General features: G+C 43.3%; 1 protein-coding gene across 7 annotated transcripts in view; it reads left to right on the top strand.

Annotated features, from left to right (window-relative positions):
- FAM13C (family with sequence similarity 13 member C) overlaps positions 1-20666 on the top strand; it is a 154666-nt gene that overhangs the window by 94431 nt on the left and 39569 nt on the right. For all 7 annotated transcript variants that reach the window (XM_055589569.1, XM_055589576.1, XM_055589590.1 and 4 more), the window contains one exon: positions 6861-6945. In XM_055589569.1, the coding sequence (XP_055445544.1) occupies positions 6861-6945 (85 nt within the window). The remainder of the gene's footprint in view (positions 1-6860; positions 6946-20666) is intronic.

The following is a 20666-nucleotide window of genomic DNA, read 5'->3' as shown; positions in this document are numbered from 1 at the left end:
AAAAAGACTGGAACTTAAGTAGCCACAGAGAAGTAACCATATGGGCTACAACATGGACTAGATTTGTGGACTTCAGCCCAAGGGATATATAATTGATGTTCTGGGAAAAAAAAAAAAAAAAAAAAAAGGCTTGTTAGGGTAGCTGTCTATCTTAATGCCTGTGCCTTTGTGCTCAAAATTACAAAGAGAAACTACTAAAGTCCATTCTATGAGTTGTTCATGTCTTGTTCTCTAGAAAAGCTCAGAATTTTGAATTAAAATGTGAGTTCATAAAACTGTATTGGTCTCTCCTAAATATCTTGTTTTTATTGTTTACTTAATAAAGTGAACATAATGAGGATATCACAAAGAGGTGAAATTAAGTACAGGACTCCCTCTTCCTCAGCTGAAATCAGATCATCTGGCTGGAAAAAAATTTGGTTTGGGTTATTGTGTGTGGTGGCAAGATTGTCCTTGTTTTAAAAGATGTGCTTCTATTATCAGAATAGGACCTGGATCCTCTTCTCAACAGAGGATTGCTTGGAGTGGGTGGCTTCTTCTATGCTGAATCTCCACTGGGTAGCGTAGGACACTGAGGGAACAAAAATATTGTTCCTGGGACAGTTAGAGCTAAACAGGCAACCAAGGCAGCATTTAGAGTGGGTCAGGTCCCAAGGGAATAGGGCAGTGTTTCTCAGAGTCTGGACCTTGGACCTCCTGCATCTCAGCGCCCCTGCTCCAGACCACAGAATCTGAGTCTGTCACTGCCTGGGAGACCACATCTTTAACAAACTCCCCAGTGATTCGTGAGCATTTTAAAATTTCTGAACCAAGGCAGCAAGGAGGCTTGAAATGGACTACTCAGAAGGGCTTCCCAAGTCCTATGTAAAGGGTCCAGGCAAACAAAAGACAGTCTACAGTGGCCGTTTCTCTAAGGGTTGGCTCCTGTTTTGCTCATTGTGAGGGCTTCAGCAGTGAGGAGTGGCAGCATGCTTCCAGCCCTTCTGGAGCTGGGAAGAGCCAGTGAACAGTAGAGAAAAATAAAATCCCATATTATAGTGAGTGTTGGGAGGGAAGAAAGCAAGGTGCTAAAAGAGAAATCGGAGGCCCCTGTTTGGATAAAGGTAATCAGAACTGGTTTAAAATTTGATGGGAATTTGACTGTGAAGGAATTACAGCTGAAGTAGGCCTGGGAAAGTAGGGGCAGGGAGCAAATAGAATGGAAGGGTGGCATATGTGTATATGTGTGTGTATGTGTGTGTGAGTGTGTGTGTGAGTGTGTGGTGAGGGAGCACACACAGAAAACCTAGAAGCTCAGGGAACAAGAGTGCTCAGTAGAATGGAGATGTTCAGGGGCCCCATTGTGACCTCAGTTTTGAGCAGATTTCCAGTTTGATCTTGCTATAGACAATCTATGTCGAGTTCTTGGATAGATCAAGGGATGGGCGAGGGTCACTAAACCTCTTCATGGCAGTTAAAAGTAAGCAATCCTTTTTCTGCAACTGGTGAGTTGTAGACAAAGGGATCCTAAAATAGTGTTTCACCAACCAGCCTGTGTGGGTGTTCCCCATTCTGACCCAACTAAAGTGAGACCCAGTAATTGTAGAGGAAAGAAAATGAGTAGAGTATTTTCTAAAACAAGTCGCATATTTTCCATTGTGTCAAAGAGAAAAGTTAGCTTGTAGAAAACCACACCTAGGCTTCACGCTCGTCTCTCTGGTTTCTCTGGTGACCAAATGGGAGAACTGGGAAGCAGAAGTAGTCATCATTCTTTAGCAGCTCCATCAGCCTTTGTTCAGGTTTCCTGGAGATCCTAGTGACCCATTCAGCAAGACTTTGGGTGGAAACCTGGAAAAGCCCTGGCAGGCTAGCCTTGAGGGATGGGCTGGGGACAGCCTGATAGAGAAGCCCCAGAGCACGAGAAGGGCCAGATGCAGGTCGCACTGACAGGGTTGACTGCCTGTCATTCTCCTCTAGGGCTAAAGCCTGTTCCTGCATAAAAGGTCACCAAGTCAGGCTGAATTGGAGAAACAGTGGCTTACTCACTGTGTCCCCAGGCCTGGCCTGTGGTTTCTCCCCCTCATCGCCATAACTGTGACAGTAATAACTGGCATCATTGTTTTATTTGTCCGTTTGTGCATTAGCCGTCTCTCCACTAGACTGGGGCCCCATGAGGAAGGGGCTGACATCAGTCTCAGGCTCTGGAGCCCAACGCAGCTCTTTGTACATTGAGAGCTGCCAGGGCCTGGGAGCTGCCCGTGTGCTGGTGCGGCTGTGGGTGGTGTGGCCCTCGCGTGTGCAGTGGGAGCTTCTCAGAGGCAGCTCTGTGGGGCTCAGCCCTGACGGGACCGCGTGTCTCCTTTCTCCCCCTGGAGAGACATGTATGTTACAGTGCCACAGATCGCTCCCGGGGAAAGCCTCTCCTGTCTGGATTCTCTGGTCATCGGGGCTGTTCCACGCAGGGCGTCCAAGTCCCCACACTCTTCCTGTGCTGAGAAACAGGAACGGCAGCAGGCAGTTCCTCAGGTCAGGGGTCAGTGTGGGGTAGGGATGGGGCATAGCTGATGACCGTTGGCATGCAGTTTCTTCCAGTCTGCCCCCTGGTCCTCAATTCTGGAAGTTCACGTTTTCCCTTCTCCTTGGATGTCTTCTTGTCCCACGAGACCTTCATCTTCTCTCTCCTGTTTCATTGGGCACTCTCTTCTTCCCTGCCCCATTAAACTTCCTCCTGTCTGGTGTCTGAGAGAGGAACAAACCAGCTGTGCAAATAGATCTCCTTTGATGCTTGGCATCTCTGTTGGGCCTCAGTACTAGTGAGGGAGATGGAGGGCAGGGAGGATGGCTGGGAACCACCCATGACTACTTCCAGCTGTAACTGGGTCTCAGCATTACACACTCTCTGGGTGACTGGAGAGGCCTCTGAATGTGACCTGACAAACCCCTCTGTCTCCAGAACTTGATTTATCTTCCCAATCTTCAACTCCATACCCATTAAACACAAACCTCCTTTTCTTCCCCACCAGCCCCACGGCAACCACCATTCCACTTTCCGTCTCTCTGGATTTTACTGCCTAGAGTGTGTGTCCTTTTTGACTGGCTTATTTCACTCAGTATAATGTCCTCAAGGTTCATTCATGTGGTAGAGTATGTCAAAACTTTCTTCCTCTTTAAGGCTAAATAATATTTCATTATATGTATTGTATATATCACATTTCATTTATCGGTTCATCTGCTAATGAGTACCTTGGGTTGTTTCCACCTTGTATTAATCTGCTAAAACTCTATTAGGGCTACAATTAAAAAAAGAGATGCCACAGACTCAGTGGCCAAAACATTTGTCACAGTTCTGGAGGTGGGAAGTCCAAGGTGAATGTGTCAGCATAATTGGTTTCCCTGAAGCCTCCTCCATGGCTTGCAGACAGCTGCCTTCTCTCTGTGTCCTCACATGGCCTTTTGTCTGTGACTGTGCATCCCTGGGTTTCTCTCTCTCTCTATTGTCAGCCTCACCCTTATGACCTTATTTTACCTTCAGTTCAGTCAGTTCAGTCGCTCAGTCGTGTCCGACTCTTCGCGACCCCATGAATCGCAGCATGCCAGGCCTCCCTGTCCATCACCAACTCCTGGAGTTCATTCAGACTCACGTCCATCGAGTCAGTGATGCCATCCAGCCATCTCATCCTCTGTCGTCCCCTTCTCCTGCCCCAATCCCTCCCAGCATCAGAGTCTTTTCCAATGAGTCAACTCTTCGCATGAGGTGGCCAAAGTACTGGAGTTTCAGCTTTAGCATCATTCCTTCCAAAGAAATCCCAGGGCTGATCTTCAGAATGGACTGGTTGGATCTCCTTGCAGTCCAAGGGACTCCCAAGAGTCTTCTCCAACACCACAGTTCAAAAGCATCAATTCTTCAGTGCTCAGCTTTCTTCACAGCCCAACTCTCACATCCATACATGACCACTGGAAAAACCATAGCCTTGACTAGACGGACCTTTGTTGGTGAAGTAATGTCTCTGCTTTTGAATATGCTGTCTAGGTTGGTCATAACTTTCCTTCCAAGGAGTAAGCGTCTTTTAATTTCATGGCTGCGGTCACCATCTGCAGTGATTTTGGAGCCCAGAAGTTTTACCTTAATTGCCTCTTAAAGGCCTCATCTCCAAATGTAGTTACATTGGAGGTTAGGGCTTCATTATATGAATCTGAGGGAGACAGTTCAGCCCATAAGACATTTCTTGGTTATTGTGAATAAGGTTGCTATGACCGTGGATGTACACATATCTGTTAAGAGTCACTGCTGTCGATATTTGGGGGTGTACCCAGCAGTGGGCTGACTGGCTACACAGTGGTTCTGCTTGTAGGATTACCCGTGTTTAGGGACGCCTGTTTGTGGGGCCACCGTTCTGTTTGCTGTTGCAGCTGCGCCATCTCACAGCTTGGGGGCAGCAGTAGTAGCTCAGTACGAGCAGTGTTAGTCGCTCAGTCGTGTCCGACGCGTTGCGACCCCATGGACTGTGGCCCGCCAGGCTCCTCTGTGCATGGGATTCTCCAGGCAAGAATACTGGAGTGGATTGTCATTCCCTTCTCCAGAGGATCTTCCCGACCCAGGGATTGAACCTGGGTCTCCTGCATTGCAGGCAGATTCTTCACCATCTGAGCTACAGGGGAAGTATGATTTCTTAATTTTCAGAGTAGTTTTGCTCCTTATAAGAGGCCACTCCAGTTTTTAAGGTCCTTCATTAGAAAGCTAGCCTGGAATCATGCGTTTTTGCATTCTAAATGCTTGGTTAATAAAACTTACCAGAAACCTGGTACCCTTGCTCCTTCTGTGCCTCCTATCAATAACCTTGGGCCCTTACTTCCACATGTAACTGCTGGGAAAACATCCCAGGGAGGAAGAAGAAGCTGTAAAAAATGGGCTGGCATCAGACAGATGCTTCATCTGAGCTGTGGGCCTCTGGCAGTCAACCCCTAAGCATGGGGGAGGTTTGTACCAGGTCTTACTCCATCTCTGAGCTGAGCAGAGGAGAGGTCCTGAGCCTGTTTGAAAGAGGTTCTGCCACTTTCAAACTGGCCAAAAGACTAGGGATTTAAGACATTCCTCAATGAGAAGCTTTTGAAAAAGCATTTATTGCTTTGGCTGGGTCTTAGTTGCTTAATAAGGGACCTTCCATCTTCTTTGTGGCGGGTTGACATCGTTAGCTGTGGCATGTGGGATCTAGCTCCCAGATCAGGTATTGAACCTGGGCCCCTGCATTGGGAATGAGGAGTCTTAGCCACTGGACCACCAGGGAAGTCCCTCAGGGAGCAGCTTTTTAAAACACAGCGGTGGGTTCATATTTACTCACATCAACAGAAGGATGAGCGAATGTATGCAGAAAGGGGTTGGGTGTGAGGAGGTGTGGGGGTTGGCATTTATGTGGGGTAAGGAATCAGGCTGTCTGGGGACGAGGGGTGAGGACAGGATGCGTGAGTGGGAGCTGAGGATGAGGTTGTATGTAGGGGTGTACATAAAGTAGGGTGTTGGTGTTGGGGGGGGGTGGGGATAAAGGGACTGTGGGGGAGGGATGAGCGTGTGTATGGGTGGAGGTGGGATATTTAGCTGTAACCTATGTGTGGAGTAGAGTGTGAAGATGGAGACTTGGGCATGAGGGTGTGGAGAAGGCCGGTGAAGGTGTGCATAGGGTAGGGAGCCGGAGTATGTGTATAATAGAGTGCAAGGGTATATATAGGACTGGGGTGTGTGTCTGGAGTAGAAAGTGGCATTATGAGGGTGTGTGGGGACTAAGTTATACAGAGGAGGTAGGAGCATGTGTGTATGTGTGTGTGTGCATGTATATGTTGGGTCATAATGGGGGGAACCCGTGGCTCTACTCCAGGTAGCGCCCCCTGCCCCCCACCGACCTCTGCTGGGAACCTGGTAGGCGGAAGACCCTGGTGGGTGGAGGAGCTCTGAGGCCGTTGCAGGGAAGAGGACCCAGTCAGGCACTCGGCGTGACTCACTTTCACCTGCTGGGGGACCGGGTTTGCCCAGCATCTGCATCATGGCAGGATACGTTCGTCAGTCTGTGTGACTTTGCTCTTATTAGGAAACACGGGAGGAATTTAAAATGAGAAGTGAAGCTGGGGATGGGGGAGGTTGGCTGGGAGTTACAAATGATGAATCGCTTCACCCTCAGCGGCGGGGTCAGACTGAGGGACCAAGGTCATCATCTCCGTCCATCCCTGCCCTCTGTCCTGACAGCAGGCGGCCGTAGCCATTCCATGTGAGAAAAGTAACTTGAGAAGTCACACGTACACTCGCACACATAGACCCTGCCCCCCAGACACAGGCACACAGCCCACATGCAGATGCAGAAAAGGGAGCCCTGAAGCACCTCCCAGCTGCCAGGCGGCCTCTGCAGCAGTAACTCTTTGTGCACTGCGGGCTGCTGCAGGCTTTGCAGGGGAGGGATGCTGGCTTTTATGAATGGTAGCTGGGGAGGGGCTAATGTCATCCGCTCCTGATGTCAGCACCGTGAATGAAACACTTGGAAAGCGTAAAGGCTCAGGCACCCGGGAAGCAGATACCTTCTCAGATTGGCCCTCTGGGTGCAGCGTCTCTTGCTGACGAAATCACCAGTCCCATGTGTCACAGATAATCAATATACGTTAGATTTATATAAAACAGAAACTGAGACTGCCTGTGGAGTAACGCGCCTCTGCCTCTGGTACAGCCAGTTCTGCCCGAGACCCCTTTCTGGCCGGGTGCTGGGGAAGGAAGCTGCAGACCCAGCATTGCGTTAGCATCTAACTGAGCCAGCCCGATGTTCTGCTTCTGCTGGCAGAATTCCTTGCTGAAGCTCCAAGCCGTGGAAACTGATCTGTGCTCTGCCTTTTTGACACACCAGGAAGAAGCTACGCAGGTGCACGGAGTCAAGGACCCAGCCCCAGTGTCCACCCAGAGTGTAGCTGCCGAAGGGGCAGGGGCCGCAGGTAAGAGGCTGGGCTCGGGGTCTTCATCTGTGCTCTCAGGATAGTTTCACCCCTTGCTGCTTCCCCTGAACCTGGCTCCTGTGGGAAGCAGTGCCTGGTGCACTGGGGAAATGACAGGGAGCAGGGGGAGTTAAGACGTGCTGGAATCTAGATCTTTCTCTCTAGCTGGGGACCAGAGTCCCCAGAGATGGTGTCAGGTGAAAAGGCACCCATCATATGTCTTCATTTTCCTATTTGGAGTCCTGTGATACACACGTGGTTTGTTTATATCACTGGTAGATAATCTGGGCTGTGTTGAGACTCTCAATATTTTTGAGGGGCTAGGGGAGTTTTAACATTGCTTGTTGGGTGATTCATCAACCCTGGGAAGGTGGAGGTGAATGGTGTGGCTTCTTCTAATCCTATAGTGTCTTGTTCTGTCTCTCTCTCTCTTTTTTTTTTTTTTTAAGCATTAATTTTTGTTTTGAAAAGTCTCAAACTTGGGTCTCATTTGTCTGTTAGTTTCTCTGGTTTTACTCTCGCATATAGTAGGTTGGCTAGCAAGCAGAAGTTGAACAGATGCTCCCAGGAAGACTTCAGTGGGAAAGAAATAGTAAATTTACATGAGTAGAAATGAGAGCACAGCATATCTTTTATAACACCAGTGGGTCAGAGGTTTGCAGACTGGTTTCTGCTTGGATGGTAGAAATAGGTTTGGGTGAGCTTGCTTCATGAGATGTCCTTTATCTCTAGGAATGGAAGGAAAAGATTTACAAAGGTAATGTATTTCAATACCATTAGCAATGGTGCATCGAAGACCTTACTGTTTAAATCAGACCCACGTAGCCTAAGTAGGCAAAACAGTCATCTTCAGTGTTTAGATATGTATTAGTGGCTAATAATAGCTAGTAGGAGTAGCCACTATTTATTGTCGAAGACTTTCTATGCCCAAGCACTGTTGTAAACTTCATAGTTATTAATTTAAACCCTTAAACCTGTGAAATAATACTATTCATAGTAAGGACACTGAGGCCTAGTGTGACCCTACTTGTAAGTGATAAATTATTTCCCTATGTATATAGGTGGCCAGCTGGTTGTCTTGTTATGTGGTGAGCTCCTCGGCTCTGTTAGCCATTGTGTTTGGATGAGATGCAAGTAAAATTGGTCAAGAGCCAATGCTGAGACAATTAGGGATTTGAGTCAAATGATTAGACAATGCCCTTCTTCTTCCACCAACCCCCAGTTCCACTCTCTGTAAACAAGCCACATAGAAACACAGAAAGAAGTCCCAAGCCAAATACAAGTTAATTTTTGAATTATCTGATGTTCACAAGTATCTGATAAGGACTGTTCAATATAATATTTGTTGCATGTTGGATATATGTATGTATGTATGTGTGTGTGTGTGTATAATATATATATTTTATCATGACTTTGGTGTGTAAATGTATCTTATTTTTTCCAAAGGTTGGTAGTAGTTTTATATTTTCTCATTCTTGATGGAGAGGATTTTGAATCAACTTATTAATACATTCTTTATTAAATAAAGATATGTACCCTGGTTGGCTCAGTCAGTAAAGAATCTACCTGCAATGCAGGAGACCAGGGTTCGATCCCTAGGTCGGGAAGATCCCCTGGAGTAAGAAATGGCAACCCACCCCAGTATTCTTGCCTGGAAAATCCCATGGACAGAGGATTATAGTGGCGGGCTATAGTCCATGGGGTCCCAAGAGTCAGAAAGGACTTAATGACTAAACCACAACCCCTGCATTTATGTGGACATTGCCCATATAAAGGAGCCATCAGCATATTCCATCTTAGGTGTCAAATAACAGAAATGGGCAGAAGCTTCCTTACAGAGGAGCCTTGTGGGCTGGACATTGGATTTTCTAAAATGTAGGTGAATCTGAGATATTCCACTCCTTCCAAGAGAGTGTATGAAACAGAAAAGTTCCACTCTGTGTGTTGGGGTGTGTGTGTGTGTGTGCGAGCACTTGTGGGTGCATACACACACACTGGGCAGGGACAGCTCCTGCAAGTTTGCAAAGATAAAATCCATCTTGCCATCTTGATGTTTTTGGCCTTTGCAGAGCTTATAAATAAGGAGTCTCGTTTAGCTAAATCGACTGCGTGGGAATCAATGCAGGGAAGGTGAAGTCCCAGCCACTGTATTGGACCTTGGCACATGCTTCTCTCTAATTTTATTTTTTTAAAAATCCCTTTGATACAATCTAGAAATCACTTACTAGATGTTTTCAGGGAAGTAAGGAGTCTCTTGATGTGGTAAGAATGTTGCCAAAGTGATGAGCATTTGAAAGAGGCTTTCACAGTTCAATTTATGGGGTGGTGGTCTCACTGGCTTCCAAGACACACTCTTATAGGAAGGCTATACATGTTCTAGTCCACGTGCCACTCAGAAGGGAGAAATTGATGTTCATGTTAGATCAGCAGTTCTTCACTCTGGGCCTATGACTGGGTTTCTGGAGTGATCTCTGAACTCCTGAAAACTGTAGTTGTGTGCATGCCTAAAGCCCCGATGATAGTGTTATAGCATCGATGAGCACAGATGCCATAAGTCTATCAAAGATTATGGAAACTTAAATAATATTTTTCTCTTAAAGTCTAGAATCTAGCCCTGAGCCTTAGATGTCTGCAAATATAGGATTAGTAATAGTTGATGTTAATATTTGGTATAACAAGGACAAAATCCAGCAAGTGATTTTTATAGAAATATCTGGATGTAATAGGCAACTAATTAACCTTTCAAATCAAACATTCACAAATATAAAGCGTTGTGATTTATATTGGTTTCAATCTTACTTTAAATTTGATTTAAGGCATGACTTAAGTTGTTTGTTTATTTTAAACATCAAAGTTAAATTTATTTACTTTTTTGGCTGCACCATGTGGCTTGTGGGATTTTATTTCCCCGATCAGGGGTTGCTTGGGCCCTCAGCAGTGAGAGCGTGGAGTCCTAATCCATGGGCCTCCAGACAATTCCCTAAAGTTGTTTAACATTTACAGAGGGCTATCCAAAATGATAGTCTGAACAAAATTTTGTGTTCTTTATGTCTTTGACCTTAAATCAAAATATTGAGTTTTAACTTGAATTTACAGAATACAAAGATTCGTCTCATCTAGCAAAATATCTGAGATGGTCCCTGTTGTAGAAATACAATTACAAACTGCACTTGCAGCAAGAGCAGATTTTATGACACCCTGAAGGGGCACTGTGTTCTAGAGAGTGTTAGTGAACCTTCCCGCACATCACAGTTACCAGGAAAGCCTTTATACCTAGGGTTTCTCAGTCTTCATCACTAGACACTCTAGGGTTCGAAGTCCTAGAGTCTTTGTATTGCGTTAACGTTTTCAAGTACTGGAAGCCACTATTTAAGTGGGCAGTATCTTAAATTATGAGAGCGAAAAGGTCAGGTTCTCTTAGGTTCTCTTTGACTTGGTTTCATCAACAGGAAGAAGCTTACAGACCACATGGATTCGCAGGGTCTGTGAGCAGTGGGCTCAGTGCGTTTACTTCAGGAGGAGAAAGGTGCTCAAGCTGGAGCTCGAGATGGGCAGGATGGGGACAGATCTGAGGGAGGTAACGATGTTTAGAAAAAAGTGATAGAGTGCTTGCCAGCTTCAGGGCAGCGCCAGGGCTGTGCAGAGGGTCACCGACTGCCCCGGTTTTAGCACTAAAAGTCCCACGTGCTGGGGGACCCTCTGTTCCGGGCAATCCAGGACAGTTGGCCACCCTGCCTGTGTGCAGCAAACTGCATAGTGTGAGATGGAAAGCCACATGGTACTAAGGCCCCAGATCCCTCTAACTGAATCAATAGCCTCTTAACAGTTGAAGCAGACGTTTCCACCGGACATTAAAAAGCTCCTGTTCTGGTGGTGGTGATTGGAAAATGGAACGAGGATTGTCTTTTCAGCTTCTCATCATTTTCAACATGTGTAGAAGGACCGTTTGGCATTGTTCCACATGACTACGTATAGTAATGCCTGTTCTGTTTGAGCACAGGTGATGGAGTTTTTAGTGTAAGCTATCACTGGAGACTTACTACTAGAAGCAATAGTTGCAGGGACATCCCTGGTGGTCTAGTGGTTAAGCTTCCATGCTTTCACTGCAAGAGACACAGGTTTGATCCCTGCTTGAGGAACTAAGATCTTGCATGCTTGGCCAAAAAGAAATTCCAAAGCAATACATAATTAACTATTTTATTCTAAAATCTTGATTTTCAAGTTGAAATTTTCATTTGGCCAAGAGCCTTGTTGCTAATGTTGATTGTTAGACAATGCTCATGTCGTATATCTAGGTGCTGCTTCTGCTGCTGGGTGCTCAGTCGTATCCAACTCTTTGTGACCCCATAGACTGTGGCCTGCCAGGCTCCTTTGTCCATAGAATTTTCCAGGCAAGAATACTAGAGTTGGTTGACATTTCCTACTACAGGGGGTCTTCCCGACATGAAGACTGAACCTGCATCTCTGGTGTCTCCTGCATTGGCAGGCAGATTCTTGACCACTGCGCCACCTGGGAAACCTATATCTGGGTACAGTCTGTAATTATTCCCAAAAGAATCCTGCATGGTCTGCAGGTTTCTTCCTAATGTTAGAGTTGAAATGGGGCAGAGTCAAAGAGAACCTGACCTTCTCTGTCATATTTCAAGACACTGTCTATTTGACCAGACATTCTCACTTGGCAGGGCTTATTAAATGTACAGTTGTCTGGGCTGTCCACCATAAGATACAATATTAAAGTGTAGAGATGAGTCCTGAAAATCTCCGTGTTTGCAAAGCTCCTGTTGATGATTCTGATGTTTAGGGAGAGTCGGGAACACTTTGTGGAACTCAATATTCCTGCAAGGGCACCATGGAAGTTGTTATTGCTGCAGGTGAAGTTTATAATTGGATTTCAGGAACAGGGAGCACCTCAGGTCTCCCATGAGGTGGGTCTGATTATCCACATACTGTTCCATCCTATCTGGCAGCAGCCCCCAGAAATAGTCTTTGAAAGTCAGTATGAGGGAGTCTTCAAGATCTCAACCTCAGAAGTGCCCAGAACTCCTAATATCTTTCAGAAACTTCATACACTGAGTTTGTGTTTGTGTGTTATTTCTAAATCCTTCTTGAACCTTTTCATGTTCTTTAGTATGTAGCACTGATGTGCTCTAACTAGAAAGTGGCAATCACTGTAGAGAGTAGTTCTTCTTCTTCTTGTTCTAAGCTGGGTCCTTTAAAACAGTGGTTTTCACCCCCCTCCCACACTCTGACCCCCGCCTTCGGGACATTCAGCAACATCTGGAGATATTGTTTTGGTGTCATAGCTGGAGTGTGAGTGCCACTGGCATCTAGTGGGTTGAGTCCAGAGGTCCTGCTGAACATCCTTCAATGTATAAGACAAGCCATGACCCCGGCACTGCCCCAGCAAATTGTCGTCTGGTCCAAAATGTCAAGCGTGCCAGAGTTTAGAAACTCTGCTTTGAAGGTCTTTAAATGAATAATATCAACCTCGGCTAACAATGACCTCTTGTTTTGCACCAGGCATTGTGCATGAATTTTCTTACTTTATCGCCACAACCACCCTGGGAGGCATTATTATCCCCAGATGAAAGATGAGGAAATGAACTTGGAGACTGAATATAACTCGTAGGCGGTCCCACAGCAGTGAGTGGTAGCGGGTGCGGAGGAAAGGGGAGGAGTGGGGAAATTTCCCCAATCAGACTCCATGGTCTTAGTGTTTCACATGATGCCATGCTACCTAAATATAAAGTCCACATAGTTCTAATATTCTTAAATTTGAAGTTGAGCCCAAAGGCAGCCTAGGTACACACTGTATAACTAATATGCTTTTTGCTAGAATAAAAGCATCTAGATTTGTAGTTGATTAACCACTGTAGCCCCTCTGTTCCTATGGTCATTTCAGCTCCTCTGATCTTAACCATCTCTGGACCCCCTTGCCTTTCTCAGGTGTGTTTACCTGACCCACATAGTGTTTTCCAGATTAAATGAAATAGTAGAATTTTATTTGTACATATGGGCACAGGTACTATACTTTTGCCAAATGATACAATCGGGGGAAATTGGGCAAAGTGTACAAGGGATACGTCTACAATTTCTCACAACTACCCATGAAACTATGATGACCTAAATAAAAAAAGAATTAATACCTAAAAATATGGGGAGTGGGAGAGTTTCATCAACTATTCAAAAAATATTTATGGTTGTTGGATTGCTTTCCATACTCTTCCTAGAAATGTACATTGTTTTCTTGACCTTTTTGTCATATCTTATAGTCGATAAAAGCTCCAAAAATCCCATTTTCTACCAAACTAATAGTTTACTGCTGATCATCTGTTAAGTGTAGATGGGTTAGCTTTCTTCACTGGCCCACACTGAGGATCATCTGCCACTATTGATGTTCCTCCTGGTGTGTGAGCTGCTTCTGTGGTTGCTTTGCATTTTACTCTTTGAAAAATACTAACATCATCTGCAAACTCAGACTCACAACTCTATTTTTACTTCTGTGTTGTTTTTGAAACATGAAAAAGATTAATTCAGGATCCATCAGCAAGGATTAGTACTGACATGCCTCTCATAAAGATACTAATTCAACCCTGTTCTTTGGGGCCTATTGGTAAGTGAATTTTTTATCCATTACAAAACATTTAGCCCAATCATCATTTGGTTTTGTTTTTAAATAACTTTTGGTATGAACACCATGCCATAGACTTCTTGAAAGCCCAAATGGATTGTATTCATTGGCTCTGTCTTGCTCAGAAACATAGCTCTTTGTAGAACTTGATATGCTTGTTGGGTAATCTTGAACAGGTTATTTGACCTCTGTGCCTCAGCTTCCTTTTCTTTGAAAAGGGAAAAAGGATACTGTCTACCTCTTAGGATTATTATGAGGATGACATAGCATAATACATATCAGGTTTTTAGCATATCACCCGTGGTAAATGCTCAATAAATGTCAGTGATCATTATTTAAAAAGCTGCCCATTCAGAGCTTATATCACCTTCCCTCCAGTTGATAATGCTTGCATTTGTCTTTAAATGTCTACTTTATTATAATTGCTGATGACTTGCAAGGTGTGAAAATGACATTTAGCACTGTTTATTCCCTGGGTCCTCTCTCGAGTCCTGCATCTGATTGACATTGTACTAGTTCCCTTAAGCAAAAGGTATTTATGACAGTATTGTTACTGCTAAGTCGCTTCAGTTGTGTCCGATTCTGTGCGACCCCATAGACGGCAGCCCACCAGGCTCCCCGTCCCTGGGATTCTCCAGGCAAGAACACTGGAGTGGGTTGCCATTTCCTTCTCCCATGACAGCATTAATCTGTCATAAATACCTTTTGCTTAAGGGAATCAAGAGCTGATGGTTGAATAATTACCTCTTATTAAAGTTGAAACTACATTCATTACCATAAAATCTATCCTGTGCTACCTATGGCATAACTTGGCTAAAAAAGATCTTTACTGTTAATGAATGTTCTCTGATGCTTTTATCACCATCTTCATAGTCTCTGAAACAGGGAGCTTCACAATAATCCTTGTTTTCCAAATGAAGCATTTTTAAAAATGATTTCAAAACTCATAGATGACAATATAATTATCTGATAGCCATTTCTATAATTAACTGACAGCCTTATAAATAAAAATCCCGCAGCCTGAACCATCAGGTAATTATTTTTAAAAAATTTTAAGTTCAACTTTAAATCCAGGCCAAGAACTGTGGTGAATGCATGTTTTTGTCCCATTTATCCTCACTATACTGTTGACAGAGAATCTGAGTTTTGAAGAGGCTCATCTGGCCAAGGACATAATAACTCTGAACAAGTGGCATCTCAGACCAAGCTTAGGACTCTGACTGCAGAGCCTAGACTTTTAATCAGTGCACTTATACATGTGTTAGATTTTTAAGTAATAGATTTTATTTTTAAGAGGTTTTAGGTTTATAGAAAATTGAGCATACAGTACAGAGAGTTGTCATAGGCCCCCTTTTCCCCTGCACATCATTTCTCATATGTTATAGTCATTTTAAAAGCCTCCTCCCTGCTTATTCATTCTGTCATGCTTATGAAGAATAGTCTGGAAGAGATCAGACAGTTTGCCTAGATGCTCAGTATCTGACAGTGCTCTGAACAACCCCCAAGCCCAAGGTGGACAACCTCTTCTGTCTCTTCCAGTTCCCTAGAATCATACTTTTCTGTGTCTCTGTGGAGGAACTGCAGATACAACTTTTTTGACTTAATTTTTCATTACTGACATTGAATTAGCCAATGAAGATACAATGTGCTTTGAAGGTTGGAATTTCTTCCTGTAGTCTTCCTGTTTGCCTTGTATATAATTTCCTTTTGCTTTTCAAAGCACATCGGCTCATTAATTAGAACCTTCTTTTGAAAATGGGTCTTGCTGCCTTAACTGCAGATTTTTATCTGCTGTCCCATTGAGGTGTTCAGTTGTTCAGGAATCAGCTAGAAGATGCGGACAGCTGTTTAGGCTGAGAAATGATCAGCATTCCAGCACCCAGCTTTCTCCATGTACCAGGAGGATGCTTCTGAATCTTGGATACTCACAGGTGTTATTTGCTCTTTGTCTTCCCCCCTCCCCTGCCCCCCACAGCTTAGCTGAGCACTTGGCTCCACTTTTGTGACACATGGAAGGGAAAAGATGTTTTCAGAGGTTAGACCCTGTTCATCAGCCATTTCCCTTGATTATTTCTCAGTGGTTCTTTGACAGTATGCATATAGGTGACGAAGTTAAATCTTGAATAATCAGAAGAAAGTGAAAACATTCATTGAGTCCCTTGGTTAGACTTGTCTAGAAGGTCATTTCTTCTCTTCTCCCCAAATTGTATATTTGGTTTGGTGCTGTATAGAAGCTGCTTCCAAAAATATGAATGATCCCTGCCTCAGGTGTTCTCCAGAACAACGCAAAGTATGGACTTCTTCCATTTCTCAACATGACAGAAATCTGGCAGTCTGACCTTGTCCTCAGGGTGGGTCCTGCTGCCGTAGCCCGCAGCACAGTTCTGAGTTCGGGCAGAAGTCACTAACATCCAAAGACCTCAGGCTGCCTCAGGCTAGACGTTTACTTCCACTGCAGAATGAACTGAGCCCTTGTCACCCTGCCTTGCCTGCCTTCGCACCCACCCGGCAGCATGGTGTCTGTGCTGTGTGGGCTAAGTCGTGTCCGAGTCTTTGCAACCCTGTGGGTGGACTATAGCCCACAGGCTCCTCTGTCCATGGGATTTCCCAGACAAGAATATTAGAGTGGTTGTCATTTCCTTTTCCAGAGATAGTGCCTTTGGTTTTCTTCTTTTTCTTCCTCCACAACTTTCTGGCTGCTCCTTTTTCTCAGGTACTACCTTACGGCTTTGTCTTCCTGTGTCTCCATTCAGTCTAGTTGGGGTACTTTCCTTTGCTAAGCCAGTTACCGTGTGCAATGAAAGCATATTTAAGATATTTATTGAAATTCATCTAGACATTTAAATTTGTTGAATATTACTCTAATACCGAAAATTTGGGTGAGTTCAAACTGTTTATACCTCCCAAAATGATGCCGTAAACAACATATTAGCAGAATGACAGTGTGATTTTCCTTTGCTTGGGCCTTTGTTGATACTACCTTTTTTAAACTGGAGGTCATTTAGTCCTCATTTTTTACCATTTAAACAGTGAAAAGACTTAAAAAGAACTATAACAGTGTCTTATCAGGGTGCATGTAAGTTACAGGATTTCTAAAGTAATTGGTGACAGTACCCTGAAGATTTATGTACTTCAGCGTTATGTGTACTTGGCAAAAAGTGTTGCATATATTAGATATAATAGCAGTCACTCAAGAAAACAATATTCCAGAATTGTCTTTTCATAATTCTCTAGGGAACAGGAGTGATAGTATTAAATTTATCTCAAGAACTACTAAAAAACCTAAAACGTGGGTTACTATTTACTGATGGAAATGTTTTTAAATTAATTTTTATTGGAGTATGTTTGATTTACAATGTCATGTTAGTTTCTGTTGTATAGCAAAGTGAGTCAGTTATACATAAAGATATATCCACTCTTTCTTAGATTCTTTTCCCATATAGGGCATTACAGAGTACTGTGTAGAGTTCTCTGTGCTATACAGTAGGTTCCCATTAGTTATCTATGGGCTTCCCAGGTAGCTATGGGCTAGTGGTTAAGTGCCAGTACAGGAGACATGAGAGACCTGGGTTTGATCCCTGGGTCAGAAAGATCCCCTGGAGGAGGACATGGCAACCCACTCCAGTATTCTTGCCTGGAGAATCCCATGGACAAAGGAGCCTGGCAGACTACAGTCCATAGGGTCACAAAGAGTCAGACGTGATTGAAGTGACTAAGCACATTTTATATATAGTACTATGTATATGTTCATCCCAATCTCACAATTTATCCCTCGCCTTTTTTCCCCCTTAGTTTTGTTTTCTACATCTGTGAGACTATTTTGTTTTGTAAATAAGTTCATTTGTATCAGTCTTTTAGATTCTGTATAAGCAATATCATATGATACTTGTCTTTCTGAGAATATGACACTCTCTAGGTCCATCCATGTTGCTGCAAATGGCATTACTTCAATCTTTTTATGGCTGAGTAATATTCCATTGTATATGTGTACTATACCTTCCTATCCATTCCTCTGCCGATGGACCTTTAGCTTGCTTTCATCTCCTGGTTATTATAAACAGTGCTGCAATGATCACTGGGGTGCATGCTTCTTTTCAGTTTTAATTGATGGAAATTTAACTAAGAAGTTGCAACCAAAAATGCAGAGGCAAGGAATAAGTTTAGATCTGAGCTGAGGCTTCTTGATCAATGTAATTTTCTGGTTTTCAGGAAGGATTTTGGAATTTCTCATTGCTCAGCTGATGGAGTGCCCAAATCTACTGGTGGTTCATTGGAATTGAAGTCAGTAATTGGCTCCTTCAAAATAAAAATGATGCTCTCTACCCCGCCCCCTACTCCAGAAGCACGGTCTAAATGGTGAAGTGCACACTGAGGTCAGATCCAGGTAGAATATGTCTCCTGTGCGCCTCCCTTTGCGTGTATAGGGCCTGCTGGCCACCTCTCCCTGGATGATCAAAAGTGCCTCCTAACTCAGTGCATCCAGAACCAAACTCATTTCCCCTCTGGCTCACCTCTTCAGTTTCCTAACTAGGTCAAAGATACCGTTGTAAATACCAACAACAACTGTCATTTATGAGTTCTATGTCATTGATGAGTTATTATGCCCCCTTCCCTAGGCACTATACAAAGCACTTGAGGTTCCTTATGTTTTTAAAAATCCTTCTAATAGTTTGTGAGGTAGATACTGATGTCATTTTCACTTGAAAAAGATGGGGAAGCTGAGATTGAGAAACATTGAATAATGTATCCCAAGTCACACATCTGCCAAAGAATTGACTTGATCTAGGTGTTTCTGAAACTGTAGCCAATGTTTTTAGCCTTGATGGCAAACCGCCCCTTGGGATCTGCAGGGTGCTTGCCTTGGAGCCCAGCCTTGCTTTCACCATGATAAACTCCTCACGCCTGTAAACTCCCTGATGTTTCCGGTGACTATCTACAGAAGCTGGCACATAAAATCCTGCTGGGAGTGCCAACCTTGTGCCATTTGGTAGCTTATCAGATTCATTCATCCAGAATGTATCTTCATCTGTCCTTACTTTTACCCAACCATCCTCACCTTAGAAATACTGCTTCCCTCTCAGTGGTCTCTGAGCTGATAAGCTCATCTGTTTCCCTAGTCTTAGTTCTTGGGATGACTTCAAGCTCTGAGTGTATTTAGCCATTTCAATTCAACACATTCTGTAACTGAATCCATTATGTATCCATCAGATGTTTTGAGTTTGTTTCTTGGTTGTGTTTTGGTGGCCCTTTTCATGATGAGGCTGGCCAAGAACCCTGATGCTTGAGTCTCACTAGACTCGTGTACATGTTTCTGGCTTATTTAGTTTTTAATATGATTGAAGGCTGATGTTTGGCATTTTGCAGTGTATCTCAGTGCTACATATGGGCCCACTAGGATGGGCAAACCCAGAAGCACAAATTAACAAATCCACAAGTCTAGGTCTAATTTGTGACTCAGATATCAGCAGTCTGTCTCAAGTGGGTACAGACAGGGATTTATTTAAATCTTAAATCACTTTATTTATTTACTTTATAATTAAAATTTTTATTGAAGTATAGTTGATTTACATTTGAATCACTTAAGAATTCACATTGGAGAAATATATTTTTAAAACCTGATTCATGTAACAGCTGTAAATAGCATCTGTTCCTGCCTGGGGTTGCAGCCAGCTCAGAAATGGGCTCTGGTCTTCACACCTGATAATAATGACTTGTCTCCATTGTGGCCCCTACTGCTCAGAGAGCAGGCTGCCAGGAATTCTCCCTGGCCTGCAGGGTCAGAGACGTGGAGTCTTCTTCCTCAGGCATTGGTCAGACCCCCTGACCCCGACTGGAGTCATATCACCTTCCCTCCTGAATGTAAAATGAAGATCACATTACTGCCAGCCTCGTGTGGTTATTTTGAAGATTAAATCCTTGCAGAAACTCTAACTGGAAGTTTGAGGACATAGTGAGTCACTGCATAACTATTAGATATGATTATTATTCTTATTTACACGTAAGAAGTGGCAGGAGGTACAATATGTCGAGGGTGTGCTGGCTCTCATTTCCCACATTAACCGTGTAAGGACTCTTTGTGGAACTGGTGCTCAGTAAGAGAGGATCATATTCAAATTCCTTATTTTGATAATTGCTAAAAAATGATGGTTCTCAGGGTTAACCACATTTAGCAGTTTCTTTGCCTCATGTCAATGTTTTGCCAAATATGCTATACAAAGGATGCATGGGTGAACAGTGTTTTAATAGGAATTTATTTTAATGTGTATTAGTTGAAGAAATGTAATTAGCACATCAAATTCATGATTTCTTGGCCCTCATTGCCTAAGATGAAGCTGAAATTTTTAAAAATTTATAGATTGTAATTAAGATTATATATAATATATAATCTTATATATAATGAGGGAGAGGGATAAATTAGGAATTTAGGAGTATATATATAAAATAGATAAACATCAAGGACCTACTGTATAGCACAGGGAACTGTACTCAATATTTCGTAATAAACTGTATGGGAAAGAATCTGAAAAAGAATAATTGAATCACTGCTATACACCTGAAACTAACATAACCTTGTAAATCAACTATATTTCAGTAAAAAAGAAATTAAGATTATATGTATAACATAAACATATATACACACATAAATATATACATATATATTAAAAATAGGTTTATGTGGATATGGCAAGCATTTTGTGGGGGGTACAGTTTTCTTTCATTTCATCCTCACTTAGTCTTGAGAGGTGCCCACCATTATTCTCCCCATTTTACAGATGAAGAAACTGAGGTTTTTAAATGTTCACTTTTTTCTGAAGTGCCTCTTAACAGGTGGAGGACCTGGGATTCAAACTCACAATCTTTCTTTTCTCTTGTTCTGTCTGTGGGTGTTGTTTCTTACTTCCCTTTTCAGGTATCCTTTTTTTCCCCAAATTTTTATATGAACTTTTATTGTTTTTTTCTTCCTATACAATTAAGATGTATTCATTACAGAAATTTTAGAACACACAAGGAAAAAAATTATTGAGCTAATGCACATAATGTGAGATTATGTGCATTTTAAGTGTCAGTGATACACTATTGTTAAGTATAG

The sequence above is a fragment of the Bubalus kerabau genome, chromosome 1 (assembly GCF_029407905.1).
Source record: "Bubalus kerabau isolate K-KA32 ecotype Philippines breed swamp buffalo chromosome 1, PCC_UOA_SB_1v2, whole genome shotgun sequence".
In the NCBI taxonomy this organism is placed as follows: Eukaryota; Metazoa; Chordata; class Mammalia; order Artiodactyla; family Bovidae; genus Bubalus; species Bubalus kerabau.
Note: the sequence above shows the minus strand (reverse complement) of the source record. Positions and strands in the feature narration are given on the sequence as shown.